The sequence below is a fragment of the Panicum virgatum genome, chromosome 3N (assembly GCF_016808335.1).
Source record: "Panicum virgatum strain AP13 chromosome 3N, P.virgatum_v5, whole genome shotgun sequence".
In the NCBI taxonomy this organism is placed as follows: Eukaryota; Viridiplantae; Streptophyta; class Magnoliopsida; order Poales; family Poaceae; genus Panicum; species Panicum virgatum.
Genome location: NC_053147.1, coordinates 48,270,600 through 48,292,019, shown reverse-complemented (window position 1 = coordinate 48,292,019; position 21,420 = coordinate 48,270,600). Strand labels below are relative to the sequence as shown.

The 21,420-nt window shown below is 44.9% G+C and overlaps 1 protein-coding gene across 5 annotated transcripts; it reads right to left on the bottom strand.

The window, feature by feature from the left end:
* Positions 1 to 2,240: 2,240 nt before the first annotated feature.
* Positions 2,241 to 16,099, bottom strand: LOC120666053 (dolabradiene synthase KSL4, chloroplastic-like). Of its 5 annotated transcripts, XM_039945842.1 has the most exons (7): positions 15,683 to 16,099; positions 15,553 to 15,609; positions 15,367 to 15,462; positions 15,036 to 15,252; positions 14,781 to 14,922; positions 14,644 to 14,691; positions 2,241 to 2,878 (listed from the first exon to the last, which is right to left on the bottom strand). In XM_039945842.1, the coding sequence occupies exons 4-7, from the start codon at positions 15,098 to 15,100 to the stop codon at positions 2,339 to 2,341; spliced, it is 795 nt and encodes a 264-aa protein (XP_039801776.1). In that variant the 5' UTR covers positions 15,101 to 15,252; positions 15,367 to 15,462; positions 15,553 to 15,609; positions 15,683 to 16,099; the 3' UTR covers positions 2,241 to 2,338. The 5 variants fall into 5 exon arrangements, 4 of the variants coding, with proteins under 4 accessions (XP_039801776.1, XP_039801777.1, XP_039801778.1 ...); XM_039945843.1 differs by having other exon boundaries at positions 15,036 to 15,241; positions 15,367 to 15,609; XM_039945844.1 differs by lacking the exon at positions 15,553 to 15,609.
* Positions 16,100 to 21,420: the final 5,321 nt, after the last annotated feature.

Genomic DNA, 21,420 nt, shown 5'->3' with positions numbered 1-21,420 from the left:
TGCCTAACATCTTTGTGCCTTCTTTCTTTCCTCAGGGCTTAATACCAGCTGTGAAGCAAGTCTTCGCATAGTCTAAGCACAGGTTCTGTGCAAGGCACTTGTACTCCAATTTCCAAGAGAAATTCAAAGGAGAAGTGTTGAAGAATCAACTGTGGACTTGTGCACGATCTTCCTCAAAGGAATCATGGAAGAGGAATATGGAGAAGATGAAGGCCTTAGATGTTGATGCTCATGACTGGTTGGCAAAGATGGAACCGAACACATGGGTAAGGGCCTAATTCGCAACTTTTCCCAAATGTGATATCTTACTGAACAACAACTGTGAGGTGTTCAATAGTTATATATTGGAAGCTAGGGAGCAACCTATTATGTCCATGTTTGAGAAGATCAAGTGCCAATTGATGACAAGGCATTATAGCAAGAGAAAGGAATTGGAAAATGAGATGACAAGTTCTTTTTGCCCAAAAATCAAGAAGAAGTTGGCTAAAAATGCTGAGTTTGCTAATGTATGCTATGCACTGCCTATTGGGGTTGGAGTGTTTCAGCTGTTAGTTAGAGAATATCATCATATTGTGGACCTGACAGCCAAGACATGTGACTGCAGAAGGTGGCAACTGACTGGTATTCCTTGCTGTCATGTTGTTAGTTGTCTTAGACATGAGAGGATAGCACCTGAAAGTGTTCTACCAAGTTGTTACTCGCTGGAAGCTTATAACAATGCATATGCTCCCAGCATTTGGCCTTGCAAAGATAAGTCACAGTGGGAGAAAGTGGACGCACCACAGTTCCTGCCACCTGTTTATGAGAAAAGGGTTGGTAGACCTCCTAGGCAAGGAAGAAGCAGGCACATGAGGTACCAGGGAAAAATGGCCCAAGGTTGACTAGGCATGGTGTCACAATACATTGCAAGCATTGCTCAGAAGCTGGTCATAATAGTGCTGGATGCAGCCTGAAAAGAAGGGGCTTCACTGCAGAAGATGCAAAAGCTCTAGTTGCCAGAACGCAAGCCAGGCTTGAGAGAGAGGCACAAGAACAAGCAATGAGAGCAGCTGCTGATCAGGTACCTTCTGAGCAAGTCACTGAAAATGAGATTCCAGATCAACTTAACATTTCATCCACTCAACCACCATCATTTGAAGACTTGACACAAGCTAGTACCACAGTGCTTTCTCAAATGCTTGGAGAGGTTAGTTATTTAACTCATACATTCATTGTTGTCTTATTCCTAACATGAAATCTTCATTGGCTCTATTTTCTATCACAGGAAAATTTAGAGAGTTCACTGTCACAACCTCAAGGGCCTCTACTAGATCCAACCATTATCCTATCTAACCAGCTAGTCGAACGACCAATTCCGCTTACTACAAGCACAGTTGCAGGCCGGGCTGCATTAGCCAAGAAGAGGAAAGCATCCACAAGTGCGAAGACAGCTGCCAAGAAGACAAGTGGAAGAGGAAGAGGAAGGCCATCGTGATAATATATGTATTTAATGAAATGCTAGAACGCATTAATATCTATGCACTATGTTAAGATATTACCTCTATGAACTATGTTAAGATCATCAGCATGTTTATTATATTGGTTGGTTGAACAAAGATGGTTAAAAGTGAGATCCAATTCTGTTAACTTAACCTACCTGAATGTGAAAGAATCAAGCATTTCTACCTGATCGGTATTTCTTAAAACTGGCTTTTAAATTCCTTTTTAGATGTTGACAGCCTTGCAAGTATGGCAAAGCTCATGTGACAGAGCATGAGAGCACTAAACTCAAACCCAAATTGGACGTGATGCTAGTACAAGCGGGAACATCAATTTTTGCACTCTGAAAAGTCATTTTGTTAAAAAAAAGAATCTGAAAAAGTTGTCAAACCCAAATCGGACGTGATGGCCAATGAATGGAGAGACATACTGCAGCGAGCGTGCACAGAGTTGTGACTGCAGCGAGTGAACGTGCGCAGAGGGAAGCAAAACGGCAGCGAGCGTGCGAGCGAGCAAACGTGCGCAGAGGGAAGCAAAATGGCAGCGAGCGTGCGAGCGAACATACGCAGAGGGAGACGAACCAGCGCGCGATGGGAGAGGAACGGACGTAACGATCGGTAGATTAGATTGATTTTTGGTGGAGGGATGTTTCTATCGAGAAACAAAGTTGCAGGGGGGGTTTTGAGTAAAGATTAGACCATCTGGATCCGTTACAGACTGATTAGAGACCTGTTAGGAGTTCGTGGACGGGGATGACATACTTTAAAAGTCTGTGGACCGGGACGACACACCCAAAAAAGTTTAAGGACCGGTGGCGCATTTTACTCTTAGAAGTATATCACATGAGCAGCAAAGAACATCACAACTTATATTGATGCGGCGGCAGCCTGGGAGTCGATCTTCCCTCCTCGCCCCAGGACAGCGGCTCATGCATAACCGCGTTCGCCGCGTGTATCGTTTCCCTGGTCGACGAGAAGCCGTCCTTGTCCTTGTACAACAGGTGGGCAATCTTGCAAATGTTCCAAAACTCCTGACGCACTGGCCGGGGCACTGCACCGCCGTCCCTGACCACCATCCTCAGCAGCTCCCTCCTGGACGCCATGATGGTACTCCACACCTCCGCCTTGGCCGCCTCGATGGTACCGCCGTGGCAACGAGCCAGCAGTAGGACGCTGTTCGTCTTCCCTTGCTCCTCCTCCATGTCATATGTCTGGAGGTCGTTCAGGCGGCGGGTGCAGGTGGCGACGTGCCGGAACATCTCATGGTACTCCAGGCTCCGGACCACCTCCTCGGTGAGCTCCGGCCCGATGAGGTAGAGCGGCTTGAGGGCGATTGGGCCCAGCCCGAACGACGGCACTGTGACCTCCATGTACTCCTCCAAGGACGGTAGGTGGCCGCTTGTAGGATCAAGAACACCGACTAGAGGGGGGGTGAATAGGCGGTTTAAAATCTAAAACCAATAACACTAGAGAAATTTAATTAGTAACAAAGGAAAGCCCTATGTCATGCTATTACTTACTCTAGATGGGTTTGCAACCTAGGGTGACAAGTCACAAATCAAGCTCTAGTAAAGTAAATTGCTCAAAGTAAAAACAAGTATTAAAGAGAGCAAGGGAAGTAACCAAGCTTGACACAAGAAATTATCCCGTGGTGTCGATGACTTGCCGGTCACCCCTAATCCACGTTGAGGTGGATTCCAAGAATCAACCGCTCCTCTATCAAGAACCTCTTGATCTTGAGCCGGCTTGAATCAAGGAACCGCTCCACACCTCGATTCCACTAGAGTTGCTCTTCACCACTCCGGTGAGGTGAGCACAAAACCTCTCACAACCGAAATCGGGGCTCCTCAACAATCTCCTTGGAGGAGCTCCACGAAATCCACTTCTCCAAGCCGTCTAGGGAGCGGCAACTCCCAAGAGTAACAAGTTGATGACGCTTGCTTGAAGTATCCCTAATGCCACAAAGCTCAAACTCTTGATGCAATGCACTAGGAAGCTCTCACACTCTCAAAAATGCAATCTCTAAGCAAGTGTGTGTGAGAGAGGGATGCCTTAGCTCTAATGTGTCAAGAATGCTATCCAAATGGCCAAGAGAACCACCCAATGGCCGGGCATTGGGTATATATAGAAATCCCTCCAAAAACTAGCCGTTACACTCTTTTCTGCGAAATCACGGACCGTCCGCGGTTCAAAGACCGGACTGTCCGCCGTTATAAACCAATGTAATAAATGCATGTCAGAACTAGCCGTTAAGCCCTGGCGGACCGTCCGCGCCCCAGTGGCGGACCGTCCGCAGTTAAGAGTTCCAACCCACCAGAGACTAACATCGTCTCTAGAACAATTTTGAGATTAGCCTGCGGACCGTCCGCGCCTCAGGAGCAGACCGTCCGCAGTTTAACTTTTGAGCCCAAACCGACAGACACCCTTTCTAGTACAAGTTTGAAATACAGTGGCGGACCGTCCGCCCATCTGGGCCGGACCGTCCGCGAGCCCACCAGAGACACTGCAAGCTCTCTGGAACGGTAGCGGACTGTCCGCCCCTCTGGTGCGGACTGTCCGCCAGCCCACCAGAGCCTCTGCAAGCTCTCTGGAAAGGGCGCGGACTGTCCGCCCCTCTGGCGCGGACTGTCCGCCGTTACTCAGTCAGTTCTCGAACTTAGTCTATTTCAAACCTTTTCAAAACGCCGTTAGCCCTCATGCATGCAACTAGACATTTTGAGCAAAATGGCACTAAAGACCCGTCAAGCATGAGTACACAACCCCTCTTGATAGTACGGCTATCTATCCAACAAATCCGGTCACTTTTCATCCACTAAACGCCTTGTGACCGGTAAAATATAAAAGCCCTATTTTATACCTTTGCCTTGAGCCCGAGCTTTGCTCATCATCTCCAAAACTCCATACGTTCACAACCAAAACTCTTTCATCCGTGGATCAACCTATACTCATTATCTCAAATGAAATCGTTAATCCACAAACCGTTGTCATTAATTACCAAAACTCGAATTAGGGGCCTTGATGCTTTCAATCTCCCCCTTTTTGGTAATTGATGACGACACTAAATTTTGGAGTGATAAAAGTGTTCAAGTCAACTTTATACACTAGGCATAAGGTGGACTTGGAATTGAACTTTGGAAGAACTTACTCATTTTCATGAAAATTTCAGAATATGATATGAATAAATTTACCAAGTTCGATGAGTAGAGAGAACTCCCCCTTGATATGTGCATATAAATTTTCATGAATACCAAGTACACATATACATATTTGAAACTTTTGACGGAGTTTTCCCTACAGGTGGAAATCGAGGCATACAAGATACAAGATATATATGATATGAACTTTAACATGGTTAGCACAACCTCACCACCACAAGAAGAACATAAAGAGATAAGATTAGCACAAACCAACATAGTTCATCACACAATACAAACCAAATGTTCAAATCCAAACACAAGTCTTAAATAGAGTTCATGCAAGACACAAATAAACAAGAGTGGCAAGCGGAAGCCGAAAATGAATGATCTCCATTAGAAGTCCATGAGCTCCCCCTAGATCAAGCACTCCAAAGCTCCTTCTCCCCCTTTGGCATCAATTCCCAATAAGGTCAAACGGCTGGTGGAGGAGGTGGTGGTGGGTAGAACGGCTGGTGCGGGTAGAACTCTGGAGGCGGCACTGGAGCCGGAAACACTGAGTAGAAATGATCAGTAAACCCTGTGAAGGCTGTGCTGAAGGCATCAAAGCGCTGCTCTAGCTGGTCCTGTCTCTGCTCAAGCTGCTCAAACTGCTCAAAGGAGGGCAAATCCTCAAAACGTGAGTCAAGATCTGCTATATCTGAATGTAAACTATCATGAAACCCCTGCATCTGAGCCATCATTGGCTGGAACATCTGCTGCTGCATGTTCTGAAAGTTGAGGTTCATCTGATTCTGCATCTGATTAGCTAACCCCGTAATCTGAGAGGACATGCTCTCCTGCATGGATGCAAAGTATGGGTCAAAGTAGCCAGCTGGAGGGGCCCACTGCTGCTGTACTGGAGGATGCGGTGGTGGCATGGCATGCTGAGCTGCAGCTGCTCCCATATGAGCATCATCATCACTATCATCTTGCCCCTGTGCTTCGGCATCCATATCATCTCCAGGGAAGGGAGTCAAAGGCCTCAAGAGAAAAGCATTGTCATTCTTGAATGGCCTGAAAGGAGTGTGCTTACTTTCACATAACCCTCTGAAGCTAGTCTTGACCTTGATGATGGACATAATGTATGGAGCAAAGTACAAGTTCATCTCCATGTTAAGCCTCAAGTCTGCAAGCTGATCCATGATAAGAGCAATGACATTGATTCTATTTCCATTCATGATATGAGATATCACATTCCAATAGTGCCCTCTAACCTTGTCCTTGTTGCCACTCTTAGGCATGAATGTGACTCTGACAATTTTATTGATCACTGCAGGATGATGCCTCAGACCCTGCGTACCCCCAAAAGTTCTAGCAATTCCAAGATGTGCAGGCTCATAGAACATGGGGTAGTCATTCTCATCTAGAGGGTTTTCTAGCACAACATTCATACTTTGCTCACTATTGATGAAATTATAATCCAATTGATTTGCCTCAGCAAACTGTGCAAATGTAGCACCATAGGTCCTTTTGCCAGTTGTCCACCTAAATGTTTCCTCAACCATGTTGATCTCTAGAGTGGCATAGAACTGGCGTATCACTGTTTCATTCCAATCACACCTATGTTGCAGAAAATTAGCTATCCCCATTTGCTGAAATCTATCCACTAGATCAGACATGACTTGATGTTGTCTCATATAGCCTAGGTCAATAGTCTGATGTTTGAATACATTTTTCTTAACTAGATGACCAAAGTAAACATCTTTTTGTACCTCGGTTTTGAAGAAGAGAATATTGGTGTCACGAGGCAAGCTAAACTGATCCACTGCTCTTGCATTTGCATAGCTTTATGCAGTCCACTGTCGGCTAGGTAGATCTAGCCCCATCAAATCTGTAACATCATTGTCAACTCCCTCAGTATCTTCCTCTGAGGACTCATCACCAATATCTCCCACTGAAGATGCAGCAGCCATCTCACTAACATTTGGAGCATAGTCCACATCGTCCGAGTCATCACTGTCCCTTTGTCTCTTGGAAGTCATTGCCTTCTTAATTTTTGAAGCAGTGGCCTTGATGATCTTCTGGGGTGGCCTGAGATCAAGATTTAACCATAAGAACAATTACTAAAGTTATAGAATCAATCCTTAATGATATAACTCAATTCAGCACTGATCTGAAAAAACTGATACTAGCGGACCGTCCGCACTTCTGAACGCGGACCGTCCGCGGTTCATGAACTACCACAGCGGACCGTCCGCGTCCAGCAGGCGGACTGTCCGTGACCCATCTGTTCTGCGCAGGAACACAAAATCGCCCTCATCTTTGATTCATCCACATTTTGAGTTTTGATTCAAAACAACCAACCAAACTTTAACTCTAGCAACTCCTCATCACTAGGAATAAGATCCCCCAAGTATTTGCACGAATCCATGGTCAAAAAATAGATCGGAGCATCTAACCCTAACTCTTTCCAATAAAGAAATCCAAGAACAAGAGTTAGGGATTCATTGAAATACCGAGAGGACATGATGCACAATCTTGAGAAGAGTCCGGGGATGCTCTCGGACCGTCCGGGAACCACTCCAAAAAGGCTTGACCTTGTTGTCTCCCCCACGTGCTTGAGAGAGAAAGAGAGAGAGCTTTTTGGAGGATATGTGTGGTTTGGTGGGGGAGAGTGAGGGGGACACCTCTTATAAATCAAGTCTGGACGACCCCACCTTTCTGTCCATTCGCGGACTGTCCGCGATATCCCGGCGGACCATCCGCCTTTCAATCTTTACACTGCAGCCCGACTGATACTGCCTCTGTTGAATTCTGCACAGCCTCTGGTGGACCGTCCGCGGTCCTTTGGCGGACCGTCCGCAGTGTATTTCTGCGGTTGAGAACTTCTCTGCAGAGCCTCTGGTGAACAAGTCCCATGAACTGCGGACTGTCCGCCCCTTACCCGCGGACCGTCCGCGCTACCAAAAATCTGACAAGTCTGAATTCTGCCAATTTTCTCAATTCCAACTCCAATTTGGGATCATTGCTCATATAAAAATCCAAAAATCTCAAATGTTGCATGAAAACCTTCAAACGACTTATATGAGCAAGTTTCAACAAGAATTCAAAAATAAATCGAGTAGAATCATGAAAACTCATAAATGGCTCAAAAATACCTCAAAAATTCATAAAAATGAAACAAGAAGTGCATGAAAGAACCATATGCCACATGTGCTAGTTTTCAAGCCACATTTGAGAAGTCAATGATATTTAACTCATTTCTTAACTTGCAAAACCGAGATTCATCCAAAGGCTTGGTAAAGATATCGGCTAATTGATCATCCGTGCCAATACCATAAATCATGATATCACCCTTGTTCACATGATCTCTAAGAAAATGATGGCGGATATCAATATGCTTGGTTCTTGAATGTTGAACCGGATTAGAGGCAATCTTCACGGCACTTTCATTATCACATAACAAGAGAATTTCATCAAATTTCACACCATAATCTAGAAGAGTTTGCTTCATCCATAACAATTGAGCACAACAACTTCCGGCCGAGATATATTCCGCTTCGGCGGTTGAAAGAGCCACGGAATTTTGCTTCTTTGATGACCATGATACAAGAGATCTTCCAAGAAATTGACAACCACCGGAAGTGCTCTTCCTATCAACCTTGCACCCCGCATAATCCGAATCCGAGAATCCAACCAAATCAAAATGAGCATCCTTGGGATACCATAAACCAATATTAGGAGAATATTTCAAGTATCTCAAGATCCTTTTAACGGCGGTCAAATGACATTCTCTAGGTGCGGCTTGAAATCGTGCACACATGCAAACACTAAACATGATGTCGGGCCTAGATGCGGTCAAATAAAGCAAACTACCAATCATAGAATGATAAAGCTTTTGGTCAACCGGGTTACCTCCCTCATCTAGGTCGAGATGCCCATTGGTGGCCATAGGAGTCTTGATTGGTTTTGCATCTTCCATACCAAATTTCTTCAAGACATCCTTTACATATTTTGATTGACACACAAAGGTGCCTTCCTTGAGTTGCTTGATTTGAAGTCCAAGAAAGAAACTCAATTCACCAATCATGGACATCTCAAATTCCCTAGACATCATTTCACCAAATACCTCACAAAAACTTGGGTTAGTTGAACCAAAGATAATATCATCAACATAAATTTGACAAACAAACAAATCTTTACCAATATCTTTAGTGAACAAAGTAGTGTCAACCTTACCAATTTTGAAGCCCTTAGTGATAAGAAAATCCCTCAATCTTTCATACCAAGCTCGTGGAGCTTGCTTAAGACCATAAAGAGCTTTAGAGAGCTTGTATACATGATTTGGCTTCTTGGGATCTTCAAAACCGGGAGGTTGCTCAACAAAAACAAGTTCACTAATATTGCCATTCAAGAAAGCACTTTTCACGTCCATTTGATAAAGTTTTATGTTGTGAGAGCAAGCATAAGCTAATAAAATTCTAATAGCTTCTAATCTAGCAACGGGAGCAAATGTTTCACCGAAATCCAAACCTTCGACTTGAGTGATGCCTTGAGCGACCAATCTTGCCTTGTTTCTCACAACCATTCCATCTTCATTTTGCTTGTTTCTAAAGACCCATTTAGTGCCAATAACATTATAATTCTTGGGCCTCTCAATTAAATCCCAAACTTGATTCCGGGTGAAATTATTTAATTCTTCATGCATAGCATTCACCCAATCCGGATCTCTCAATGCTTCATCTACACGGTTAGGTTCAAGAAAAGATACAAAAGAATAATGTTCACAAAATGAAGCAATGCGAGATCGAGTTTGGACACCCTTACTAATATCACCCATGATTTGATCCACCGGATGATCCTTTGCAAGAACATGATGAATTCTTTGAGGAGCAATGGGTTCTTGAGTTGATGGAGAAGGTGCACTAGATGAACCAACTTGATCTTGTACTTGAGAATCATCATTACTTGAATCTTGTACAATTTGTTGTGCTTGATCATTTGAGATAGAAGTTGAAGGATTAACTCTTGTAGAGATAGAAGGACCATCTTCATCTTCATCTTCTTCTCTTGGTCTAACATCACCAATTGACATGTTTTTCATTGCATTTCTCAACCCATCACTTCTCACATCATCAAGATTTTCTTGTTCATAATGTGAACCATTTGTTTCATCAAACTCAACATCATATGCTTCTTCAACAATGCCATGTGTTTTGTTGTAGACCCGATAAGCCTTTCTATTAGATGAATATCCAAGAAGAAAACCCTCATCACATTTGCTTTGAAACTTTGATAACCGAGTTCCCTTCTTGAGAATATAGCACTTGCAACCAAACACTCTAAAATATGATATATTTGGCTTCCTTCCAATGAGCAACTCATATGGGGTCTTGTTATGAAATCTATGGCAATACAATCTATTTGAGGCATGACAAGCCGTGTTGATTGCTTCGGCCCAAAAGCTATCCGAAACATTGTACTCGGAGAGCATTGATCTTGCCATATCAATCAAGGTTCTATTTTTCCTTTCAACAAGACCATTTTGTTCCGGAGTGTACTTGGTTGAGAATTCATGCTTGATTCCTTTCACATCACACCATTCCTCAACTCTTGTGTTTCTAAACTCACTTCCATTATCACTCCTTACTTTCTTCACCTTGAGCTCAAATTCATTTTCGGCCCTTGTAAAGAATTTCTTGAATGTGTCATATGTATCGGCCTTGTCATGAAGAAAAAAAACCCATGTATATCTTGAGTAATCATCCACTACCACAAGACAATAGCAATTTCCACCAATACTTCTATATGTTGTAGGTCCAAATAAATCCATATGCAATAATTCCAATGGTCTCTCGGTTGACATGACACTCTTAGTGGGATGAGTATTTGCAACTTGCTTTCCGGCTTGACATGCACTACAAAGCTTATCTTTATCAAACTTCACATTCTTCAAGCCAACTACTAAATCATGCTTCAAAAGTCGGTTGAGTTGTTTCATGCCAACATGACCAAGCCTTCTATGCCATAACCAACCCAAGGATGATTGAGTGAATAAGCAAGTGGACAAATTTGCCTCTTTAGTTGCAAAATCCACAAGATATACATCCTCATGTCTAAATCCCGTAAAGATGTGATCTTTTCCATCCAAGCTAGTCACTACAACATCATCTTTAGTGAAACTACACATATATCCAAAATTACAAAGTTGAGTGACCGCTAAGAGATTAAACTTGAGAGAATCAACTAACAATACATTTGAGAGAGAATGATTGCTTGAGATAGGAATTGTACCAACTCCTTTGACTTTGCCCCGGCTATTGTCACCAAAGATGATGTCACTATAGCCACCAACATTCTCATCTAGAGAGGAAAACATCATTTGATCTCCGGTCATGTGTTGAGTGCATCCACTATCAAGCACCCAATGTCTTCCTCCGGACTTGTAATTCACCTACAAAGAGAAAGTAACTCTTTTAGGTACCCAATCTTTCTTGGGTCCTTGAACGTTAGTGACCACATTAGTGACCAAGACTTTTGGCACCCAAATGGCATTCTTTTTAACACCATTTATAGGTATACCAACAAATTTTGCACTAACATTGCCATTTGAATTTTTCATAAGCATGTAACTTGAATCAAAGGATATGACTTTCTTGTTGGTGCAATTCTTCTCAACATGGCCAACCTTCTTGCATTTCTCACAATATGGCTTGCCACTACTCTTCACAAAAGTAGTTTTAGTTTGCACAAAAGCCTTCTTCCCTTTCTTAGGAATATATCCAAACCCTTGCTTGTTCAAGGTGAACTTTTAGCTTGCCCAACAATGATTAAACTTTGCTCTACTATCATAGCATTTTCTCAAATCATTAGTCAAGCAAGTAACCTCTTTCTTTCATAAATCATTTTCCATAATGAGAGATTCATTGCAAGAAGGGTTATCAATTTTAGTGCACAAAGAACTAGTAGAGCTAGAGCCACAAGATTTATCATCAATTAAATCACAACTAACACCAATGCTCAATGTTGCTTTTCTTTCATGACTAAGCAAGGTATTGTGAGCTTCCTCAAGCTTCTCATGAGTTTCTTTGAGATTCTCATGAGAAGTCTTTAGCTCCTCATAGGAATTTTGAAGAGAAGTAAACTTCAACTTCAAGTCCTTCAACTTAGCCTTTTCCTTTGTCATGAATTCATCGACATCATTAAGCATTTCAACAAGATCATCATATGAAAATTCATCAAGTTCACCATCTTGTTGTACCTTTGCACCACCCTTTGCCATAAGACAATGTGGTGTAGAGAAGAGTGATGGAGCCTCCTTGATGGCAATCCCGGCAACTCCCTTGGATGGCTTGTCATCATCATCATCATCATCATCGGAGCTTGCATCGGAATCCCATTCAACAAAATAAGTTTGGCCATTCTTCTTCTTCTTGATGAACTTCTTCTTCTTCTTTTCATCATTTTTCTTGTCCTTTTTCTTGTTTGGACAATTGACAATGATATGACCTACTTCACCACAATTGAAGCAAGTCTTGTCCACAAAAGGATTTTTTCTTGATGATTGGCCTCTCTTGCCAAAGCTCTTCTTGCTCATCATTCTATTGAATCTCTTGACAAAGAGAGCCATCTCCTCATCCGATTCTTCTTCTTGGCATCCACTTTCTTCTTCATTTTTGCTATCTTGAGCTTTGAATGCCACACTTTTTTTTCATATCAATTTCTCCACCATGAGCTTCATCTTGAGATTTCTTGAACATGTCATGGGTGAGAATTTCTCCCAATATTTGTGTGGGAGTTGCGGTCTTCACATTTGACCTTACAAGTAAGGTCACAATTGTGTCATATCTTTCCGGAAGACATCTAAGAAACTTGTGGTTGAAATCCCCATCCGGTACCTCAAATCCAAGTCCCTTGAGATCATTTACAATGTCATTTAGCCGGTTGAACATCTCGGCTATGCTCTCATCCTTCTTCATGGTAAATTCACTAAAATTTCCTTTAAGCAAGTATAGCTTGGCCTCTTTCACCGTTGATGTACCCTCATGAATTTCCATGAGTTTCTTCCATATGTCATTTGCATTTGTGAGGCTCTTGACTCTATTAAATTCATTTACATCAAGAGCACTAAAGAGCACATTAACCCCTTGATCATTTAGTGTCTCATTTTCCTCATCTAGGGGTGTCAAACTCTTTGGGTCCAAAATGACATATCCATCATTTACTACTCTCCATAGCTTTCTACTCATGGCTTTGAGATGAGCCGACATCCTAGTCTTCCAATAATCATAATTGTTCCCATCAAAGAACGGTGGCTTCCCAACATGAATCCCATGATCACTAGTCATTGTTCTACTCCAAGATAGTTAAATCCTTAATTAATGGAGTACTTAGCTCTGGTACCACTTGTAGGATCAAGAACACCGACTAGAGGGGGGGTGAATAGGCGGTTTAAAATCTAAAACCAATAACACTAGAGAAATTTAATTAGTAACAAAGGAAAGCCCTATGTCATGCTATTACTAACTCTAGATGGGTTTGCAACCTAGGGTGACAAGTCACAAATCAAGCTCTAGTAAAGTAAATTGCTCAAAGTAAAAACAAGTATTAAAGAGAGCAAGGGAAGTAACCAAGCTTGACACAAGAAATTATCCCGTGGTGTCGATGACTTGCCGGTCACCCCTAATCCACGTTGAGGTGGATTCCAAGAATCAACCGCTCCTCTATCAAGAACCTCTTGATCTTGAGCCGGCTTGAATCAAGGAACCGCTCCACACCTCGATTCCACTAGAGTTGCTCTTCACCACTCCGGTGAGGTGAGCACAAAACCTCTCACAACCGAAATCGGGGCTCCTCAACAATCTCCTTGGAGGAGCTCCACGAAATCCACTTCTCCAAGCCGTCTAGGGAGCGGCAACTCCCAAGAGTAACAAGTTGATGACGCTTGCTTGAAGTATCCCTAATGCCACAAAGCTCAAACTCTTGATGCAATGCACTAGGAAGCTCTCACACTCTCAAAAATGCAATCTCTAAGCAAGTGTGTGTGAGAGAGGGATGCCTTAGCTCTAATGTGTCAAGAATGCTATCCAAATGGCCAAGAGAACCACCCAATGGCCGGGCATTGGGTATATATAGACATCCCTCCAAAAACTAGCCGTTACACTCTTTTCTGCGAAATCGCGGACCGTCCGCGGTTCAAAAACCGGACTGTCCGCCGTTATAAACCAGTGAGTTAGAGTGCAATAAATGCATGTCAGAACTAGCCGTTAAGCCCTGGCGGACCGTCCGCGCCCCAGTGGCGGACCGTCCGCAGTTAAGAGTTCCAACCCACCAGAGACTAACATCGTCTCTGGAACAATTTTGAGATTAGCCTGCGGACCGTCCGCGCCTCAGGAGCGGACCGTCCGCAGTTTAACTTTTGAGCCCAAACCGACAGACACCCTTTCTGGTACAAGTTTGAAATACAGTGGCGGACCGTCCGCCCATCTGGGCCGGACCGTCCGCGAGCCCACCAGAGACACTGCAAGCTCTCTGGAACGGTAGCGGACTGTCCGCCCCTCTGGTGCGGACTGTCCGCCAGCCCACCAGAGCCTCTGCAAGCTCTCTGGAACGGGCGCGGACTGTCCGCCCCTCTGGCGCAGACTGTCCGCCGTTACTCAGTCAGTTCTCGAACTTAGTCTATTTCAAACCTTTTCAAAACGCCGTTAGCCCTCATGCATGCAACTAGACATTTTGAGCAAAATGGCACTAAAGACCCGTCAAGCATGAGTACACAACCCCTCTTGATAGTACGGCTATCTATCCAACAAATCCGGTCACTTTTCATCCACTAAACGCCTTGTGACCGGTAAAATATAAAAGCCCTATTTTATACCTTTGCCTTGAGCCCGAGCTTTGCTCATCATCTCCAAAACTCCATACGTTCACAACCAAAACTCTTTCATCCGTGGATCAACCTATACTCATTATCTCAAATGAAATCGTTAATCCACAAACCGTTGTCATTAATTACCAAAACTCGAATTAGGGGCCTAGATGCTTTCACCGCTCATTGTCCACTCCGCCTCGGCCCTCATGGCCCTCGCCAGGCCCGCCCCCTGCAAGCAAGCATCATATTAGGCTTCAGCCGCCAATACATTGCTCACTAGATAGCTAGCTGAAGTGATCTCGATCGAAAGAGACATACGAGCTCGACGATGTGGTGGATGACGCTGCGGTTCTGCACTGCCGCGGCCTTGACTCCGAGGAGGTTGCTGGTGTGGTAGACGGCGCGGAAAACAATCTCCACGCTCTGGGAGCAGAAGCCAACTTCTTCGTGCGCGTCCCACCTGCAACAACAGATTTGTATATATATAAATAAATATAATTGATAGACATTTGTCGATCCGTAGGAACGAAATGGTGCATCATGTGAAGGGCATGTGCGTGCGAGTTTCGGTATTTGTCGATGAGCGTGATGAAGTTGTCCATCTCTTCCATTGATCCCCCCGACGTCAAACATGTCATCGACCACGGTCACTAGGATGTTCTCCATGGCATAGGCAAGGCTAGCCTCGGATAGCTCAGAGGCGAACATGGTGGAAGCAGGTGGCAAAAGGCAGACCAGCGGCATCACTCTCGCGAACTCTAGCTCCTCCAGTCTCATCTCTTTCATCCAGCTGTTCAAACGAGAGAGAGAGAGAGAGAGAGAGTTTTCTTAGTTCTATTCCAGGAAATAAAATGGAGCTATATAGTTTTCTTAGTCTTGAATTAATGATATATATGTTTTGGACCTCTTGAGTTTGTGAAGCTCTTGTTGATACAAAGCCTGGGAGGAATGGAACCCATCAGCTGCCAGCGCGACCATTCCTTCGTCTACCTGACAATCGCTGCTTGCACGGATCAAAAAGTTCAGAATTCTGATAGATCTAGCTACTCAAAGGCCAGAACATGTAGCATATCCAAGCTAAGGGCCTCACTGGTATGCTGTTTTTAGCATATGGAAACCCCCTGTCTTCGACTGTTCAATGTTCCACCTGGATGAGCTCAATTAATCATTGATTAAAAACGGAAAGGATTATGTTTTGTATAACAGTGGAAACTACCTACCTCTCCGGGGTCTACAGATCTTGAAACCTTGTTGGAACACAGTTGTTCATTCAGAAGTTTAGCTGACCAAGAACCAATGTTTTACAGTACCGGCTCCTCCGCAAAGATCTGAACCTGTGATGCTTTGTACAGTTCTAGTAATGCTTCGCTATCATTTAGCTCGCTATGATTTAGAAGAATCCAGCTAAATGATAGCGAAGCATTACTAGAACTATACAGCAATTCAATTCAATTACGGGGTAGCTCAATGGCTGCAGGCAAGGACGAAGCGATCGATATTCCGGGACAAGAATGCCAGGGTTTATAAAGCTACCAACCCACTAAATACAAAATAAATAAAAAGATCACCAAGAAAACGTCCAATATTTTTGTATGGTGTTAGTTCAGTAGTTTGGTCAGAAACAAGTCATCAGGATCGAGTACGAACTTACCAGTATCAGCTAGTCTTTCTCTAGTCGCAGAACACGTGAGTTTACTTGCGCATTGGATGGATGTCGATGTATCTGATGTCTGGTCCATGGACAGTGGCGTGTCATGTAGGTAGACTGGCCCAACCGTGGTGAGGAAAGACCCGTGCATAACCACAAACGGACGAATCCTATATCGGACCAAGAAACTAGCAATCTTATCGTTTTCACATGTCATTACTATTGGTATTATTATGGTGGACCGTTCTACGCAGACCTGGCTTGTGCCCAAGAAGAATGGACGACTGGTGCCCATGGAGGAGGGGCTAATGGGGTGGTGGTGGCCTCAACAACGCCATATCCACAGCTTTCGCTAGCTACGAGTTTGGCAGAGACTAAAGACCTGCTGCTCCGGCAATAAACTTTGCTATCAAACGAGGTCAAACAGTCACATCAAGCCACGACGGTCAAATGTACTACAAGTAACCTCTGGTCGAATAATCTAACCACGCGACGACGGTCAGATCGCGTGCCATCTACAAGTCTTCCCTGACGGCATGCATGTGTGATTGGAATGGGATCCCTAATACGTTATGGGGGCATGATAGTTAGCTGTAAGGGATAAATTAAATCAACAACTCGTCAAAGGTTATATTTCAATCCAATCCAAAAAAGAAAAATACATATTATTTGCTATGTTTATTTATTATGAGCATAAGTACGTGGGTTTATGTAGAGTGTATGTGCAGCACGCATGAGTTATAGAAAACATATATAGTAGAAAAATACTTTTTTATTTATAGAGCCAATCATTTACTAATCTATGTTGTATAATTTGAAAGAGTTGAAACTCTTCCTCACCAAGAATCGGCCTACCATACTCCTTATGGACGCCAACTTGTCAAGTCCAAAGATTTGACGAAAGGGCTGAAAATCCATTTTCTTTGATAGAAGGAAAATGTTTCCACCCAAAAGCTAAAACATTTTTTACCAAAGCCATCAGCATACCCAGTGTACCCACCACATGGAGCACACTCACGCGCACAATTAAGTGAGAAAATTGATCCCACATATTTCTTTCCTTATGTACAAATAGGAAATAAAGGAGCATATTCGTTATGCACAAATAGAAAATAGAGTAGTATATTTCTTATGCACAAATAGGAAATATAGTATAAATGGTGGGGCATAAATTAAATAGTAAAATGCACTGAGGGTTCTTAAACTAGTTGACCTATCCTGTTTATGTCCATAAACTTGGAAAATGCATTTTTAGGCCCACAATCTATTCAAATGTGTCACTTGAGGTCCAAAACGCCTCTGACCAGCGTTGACTGCCAACGTGGACCGCCACGTCTGATCTAACATGGCCACTAGCTGCCACGCGTGCCTCGCCACCCTGCTGAGCCTCTCGCTGCTACGCTGCCATCCTGCCCAGCTCCCCTCCGGCAAACCACAGCTCCCCTCCCTCCTGCTCCGGCGGACCCCAACTCCGCGCGAGGGGGAGGCCCAGGAGCGGTGGCCGGGGTGCGGCGTGGAGGAGAGAGAGCGTCGGGAGGCGGCGCGGGCTTGCAGCAGGGGAGAAGCATGCGCAAGGAGCAGGGGAGGCACGCGCAAAACCAGGCAGCGCCAAGGTGGGACGGCGCGGGATCGGTGGCGTGCGGGAGGCGGAATGGTTGGTTCGGCTCGCGGGCTTGTAGGGGCGCGCTTCCAGGCATGAGTGGGCGCACGGATCCAGGCAATGGGCTGAGGAGACGGCGGCTTGGGTCCTTCCCGGTGCATGTGGGCTCTACCCACCCGACGGCGATGCTTCCTCGGCCGCGGCGCGGTGCTGCGGTGTTTGATCCCGGCTAATCAAGCGCGCGGCAGGCGGTGGCAGCACAGAGCAGCGGCTCCGGCTGCTCTTCCTGCAGGACGTGAGCACGAGCGGCGGCGTGCCGATAGTGAGGTCGACGAGGTACATAGCCATGCTCGCGTGCACGGCCACCTCCGCCTGTTCGGCCTCCCCCTCCTCCTTCAAGTGCTTCACCAGTCCCGGCCCCAAACTCTAGCCCCAAAAATGCCTTCCATTCCTCCATTGCCATTGCCACGCGCTCCTTCCCCGACACCGGCCACCATCGATTCGTCCTCTCCGGTAAGCCATTCATCAATTCCTCGGACCCATAGCTCCTCCTCCCTCCCCTCTACCAATTTGATCCCTCACCCAGCACTTGGCCTTGTCGTGCAGAGCTTCTGGCATTGAAGCTCCGCCCGCCGCCACCGTCCTCCGTCGAGCCGCCTCCTCGCCGCCGTTACCCATCCTGCGCCCAGCCGAGGAGGTTCGCCGCACCCCCACACGGGCCATGCGCACGCCATCCCTGCCCCCTGCTCACCTCTCTTGCCGCCTCGCCGTTCGCTGATGGCAGGTCAAGGCACAGCGGCGACACAGGAGCCGGCAAGGCATGCGTGGCATCCAGTGTCCACGTTGGATCGGACGTGACGGTCCACGTAGGTAGTCAACACTGGTCAAAGGCGTTTTGGATCTCAAGTGACACACTTGAATAGATCGTGGACCTAAAAATGCATTTTTGAAGTTCATGGATCTAAACAGAACATGTCAACTAGTTTAAGGACTCCTGTGCATTTTACTCTAAATTAAATAGAATAATTATTTCCAATCTAAATAAATCAAGATATCTTATCCATCAATCTCTAGGCTAATTGTAGGTGCCGTGATTGCTGCAGGAACCATTTCTAAAAACATGGTATCTCCTTGCCTTCCATCTCCTTACCTATGAGGACCAATAGTGGTCACCTGTGGATGATGAGTGATCGACAATATTGTATCAATTTGTTGTATCTCTTGGCTCGGGATGTGCAGGTGTAGGATGCGACGTGATGGTCAATAGCACTATGGTGAAGGGCGAGTTCCAGCTTGGGTGTGATGTAACATGCAGTATGATGGGCAAGCAAGAGGTTTGGTGCCGATGCATCATGCCGTAGCGAAGGGCAAGTGGAGGCTTAGCGCGAGGTGACCCGAGGAGTTCGGGCGGAGTCATGGGCGATCCACATGGTGCACGATCAGAGCAAGAGTACATGAAGAGCTTAATGGTTATGAAGCGGCATGGGTCAAGTCAAGGAGGAAGGTGATGGCAAGCTCGAGTAGGCTACCCATGCAGCAGAAGTGAGAAAAACTTGAAGGCATAGAACCTTGGCGGAGGCCAGACCCCCATCGACATCGGAGGTAGCAGGTTTGCTCAAGATGGACAAGAAGTCCACAATTTCCCTGATCAAGAATCTGGTGCATCACGATCGGAGCAAACACATTGATATAGGGTTTCACTTGATCCGAGAGTTTGCACACAATGCGCAGATTGACGTGGAATTCATCAGAACTGATGAGCAGCTAGGGGACGTTCTCACTGCAAAATCAAGTTTCAAGAGCTCTATGCCAAGGTCGCCCTTCATATGTGTAAGTAGTGGTGGGCCACAAAATTTAGGAGGAGATTGTTGAATAATTATTGTGCTTTACTAGTATGTTAGTTGTTTCTTTTGGTTAGTCAGTTAGCGTGCACATGGCTGTTAGTTGAGCTGTGCGCATTTTGTGCTTTGACGAGTGCTGTGTTCGCGGGGCAGCGCGTCGTGCGCCACGTCCCAGGTGTTTGGGATGGCATTCGTCTATGACGTGCATCGTCTAGCATTTTTGCCACCCAATCTACACAGCACATGTGACTTTAAATGGGATGTTTTTAAAATCTATTCGAATATCCATGTTCATGCCAAAACTTGATAAGTTTGTCGTGTTTTTCTGTAACACCCGGTTTATAAAAGAACATAAACCGAGCAATCATATACGTGCCAGGATCAAGTCACACGTATATACAACAGAATGAACAGTATATCATAGCACATATCACGTAAAAAGACATAATAAAGCGAGTACGAATGTTATTTATTACATTATTGACAAAAAAAATGTCTGATACAGCGGAAGCGAAGTACAAAATACGAATAAAGCTCTCCGAAGCTGAAGCAGGGCGCCACAGGGACGTCGACTGGGAGACGAACACCTAGAAGTCCTCGTAGTCCTGGTAGCGCTGGACGAACTCCCTCGTGTCGGCAGGAACTGAGCAGCAGTAGCGTAGCCAAGAGGAAAAAGTAGAGAAGAGGCAAGAGTGAGTACACAACTTGTACTCAACAAGTATAACACAAACTATGAGGCTCTAAGGTTGGCTGACTCAACTGCATTAGCTTTTAAGTGTTGGCAAGATTTTATTAAAGCTATTTACTACAAGTTGATGAATTACCATTAACCCAGTTACATAGTAATTAATCAGAATTAAACATGTTACTACTGAGAACCAAACCAAAACCAAGCCACCAAGGTAACCCCGAGAGGCACCTCCCTCGTCGGAAGGAGACAACCCCACTAATCAAAAGGAGGATCTGGGCCGCTCATAACCGTGAGCACGGCTAGTATACCAGTTTTACACTCTGCAGAGGTTGCACATCTTTACCCACAAGTCGTGAGCTACGCTAGAGGTTCATCACACTTCCTTAGGTGAGATGACTAGCGACTCACTACGAGGCCGTTACAAAGAATCTCGTTGGTAGGGAGTAACCGCGAGAGATAGGTCAGCGACGATGGGGCCCACCTCCGGGGGTACAAGCACAGGAGCGCAATCCAAGCACAGACCAAGCCGGAGGAGCAGGAACCATTCAAGCTTACTACTCTTGCCCCGCAGGTAAGTTACTCCAAACCAAAAAGACCTAATTAGTAAGCCAAGTCTATCCCATTCTAGCCTTGTGGTAGCGCTGTTGTCCCAGGTTGTCGCTCTATGAACCGGTCCTTATGGAGAGTGGCCAACCAAGCACTAAGCACCGTGCTGGCCCCCTAAACAATGTTTCTACAAAAACCATCTTTTAACGAGACGTGAGCCACTCATCCACACACAGGGCCACTCTCAGAATTAAGTTCAAGTAAACCATTAATCAAAATAATTAAAAAGGACCAGAGTGTGTTATAGCGCAGCAACCTAGCACAACTAACCAAAATGCAACCCAAAGGTATATTTAAAGGATATAAAGTGGCTAGGAAAGTCCTTATAGGCATACAATATTAAAATGCAGTATGAAATTGTATTTTAAAGTGATAGGTTGTTCATGTTACACTTGCCTTCCTCATACTGCTCCTGCTGCTACTCAAAGTGCTCGGAAGAAGGCTGCTCCGGGTACTGGTACTGGGGCTCCTCAGATGGATCAACGTCTACTCACGAACACATGGGCAAAACAATGCACAGTAATAAGTATACAAGCAAACACTAACAAAAACTAAGAAACAATACATCAATA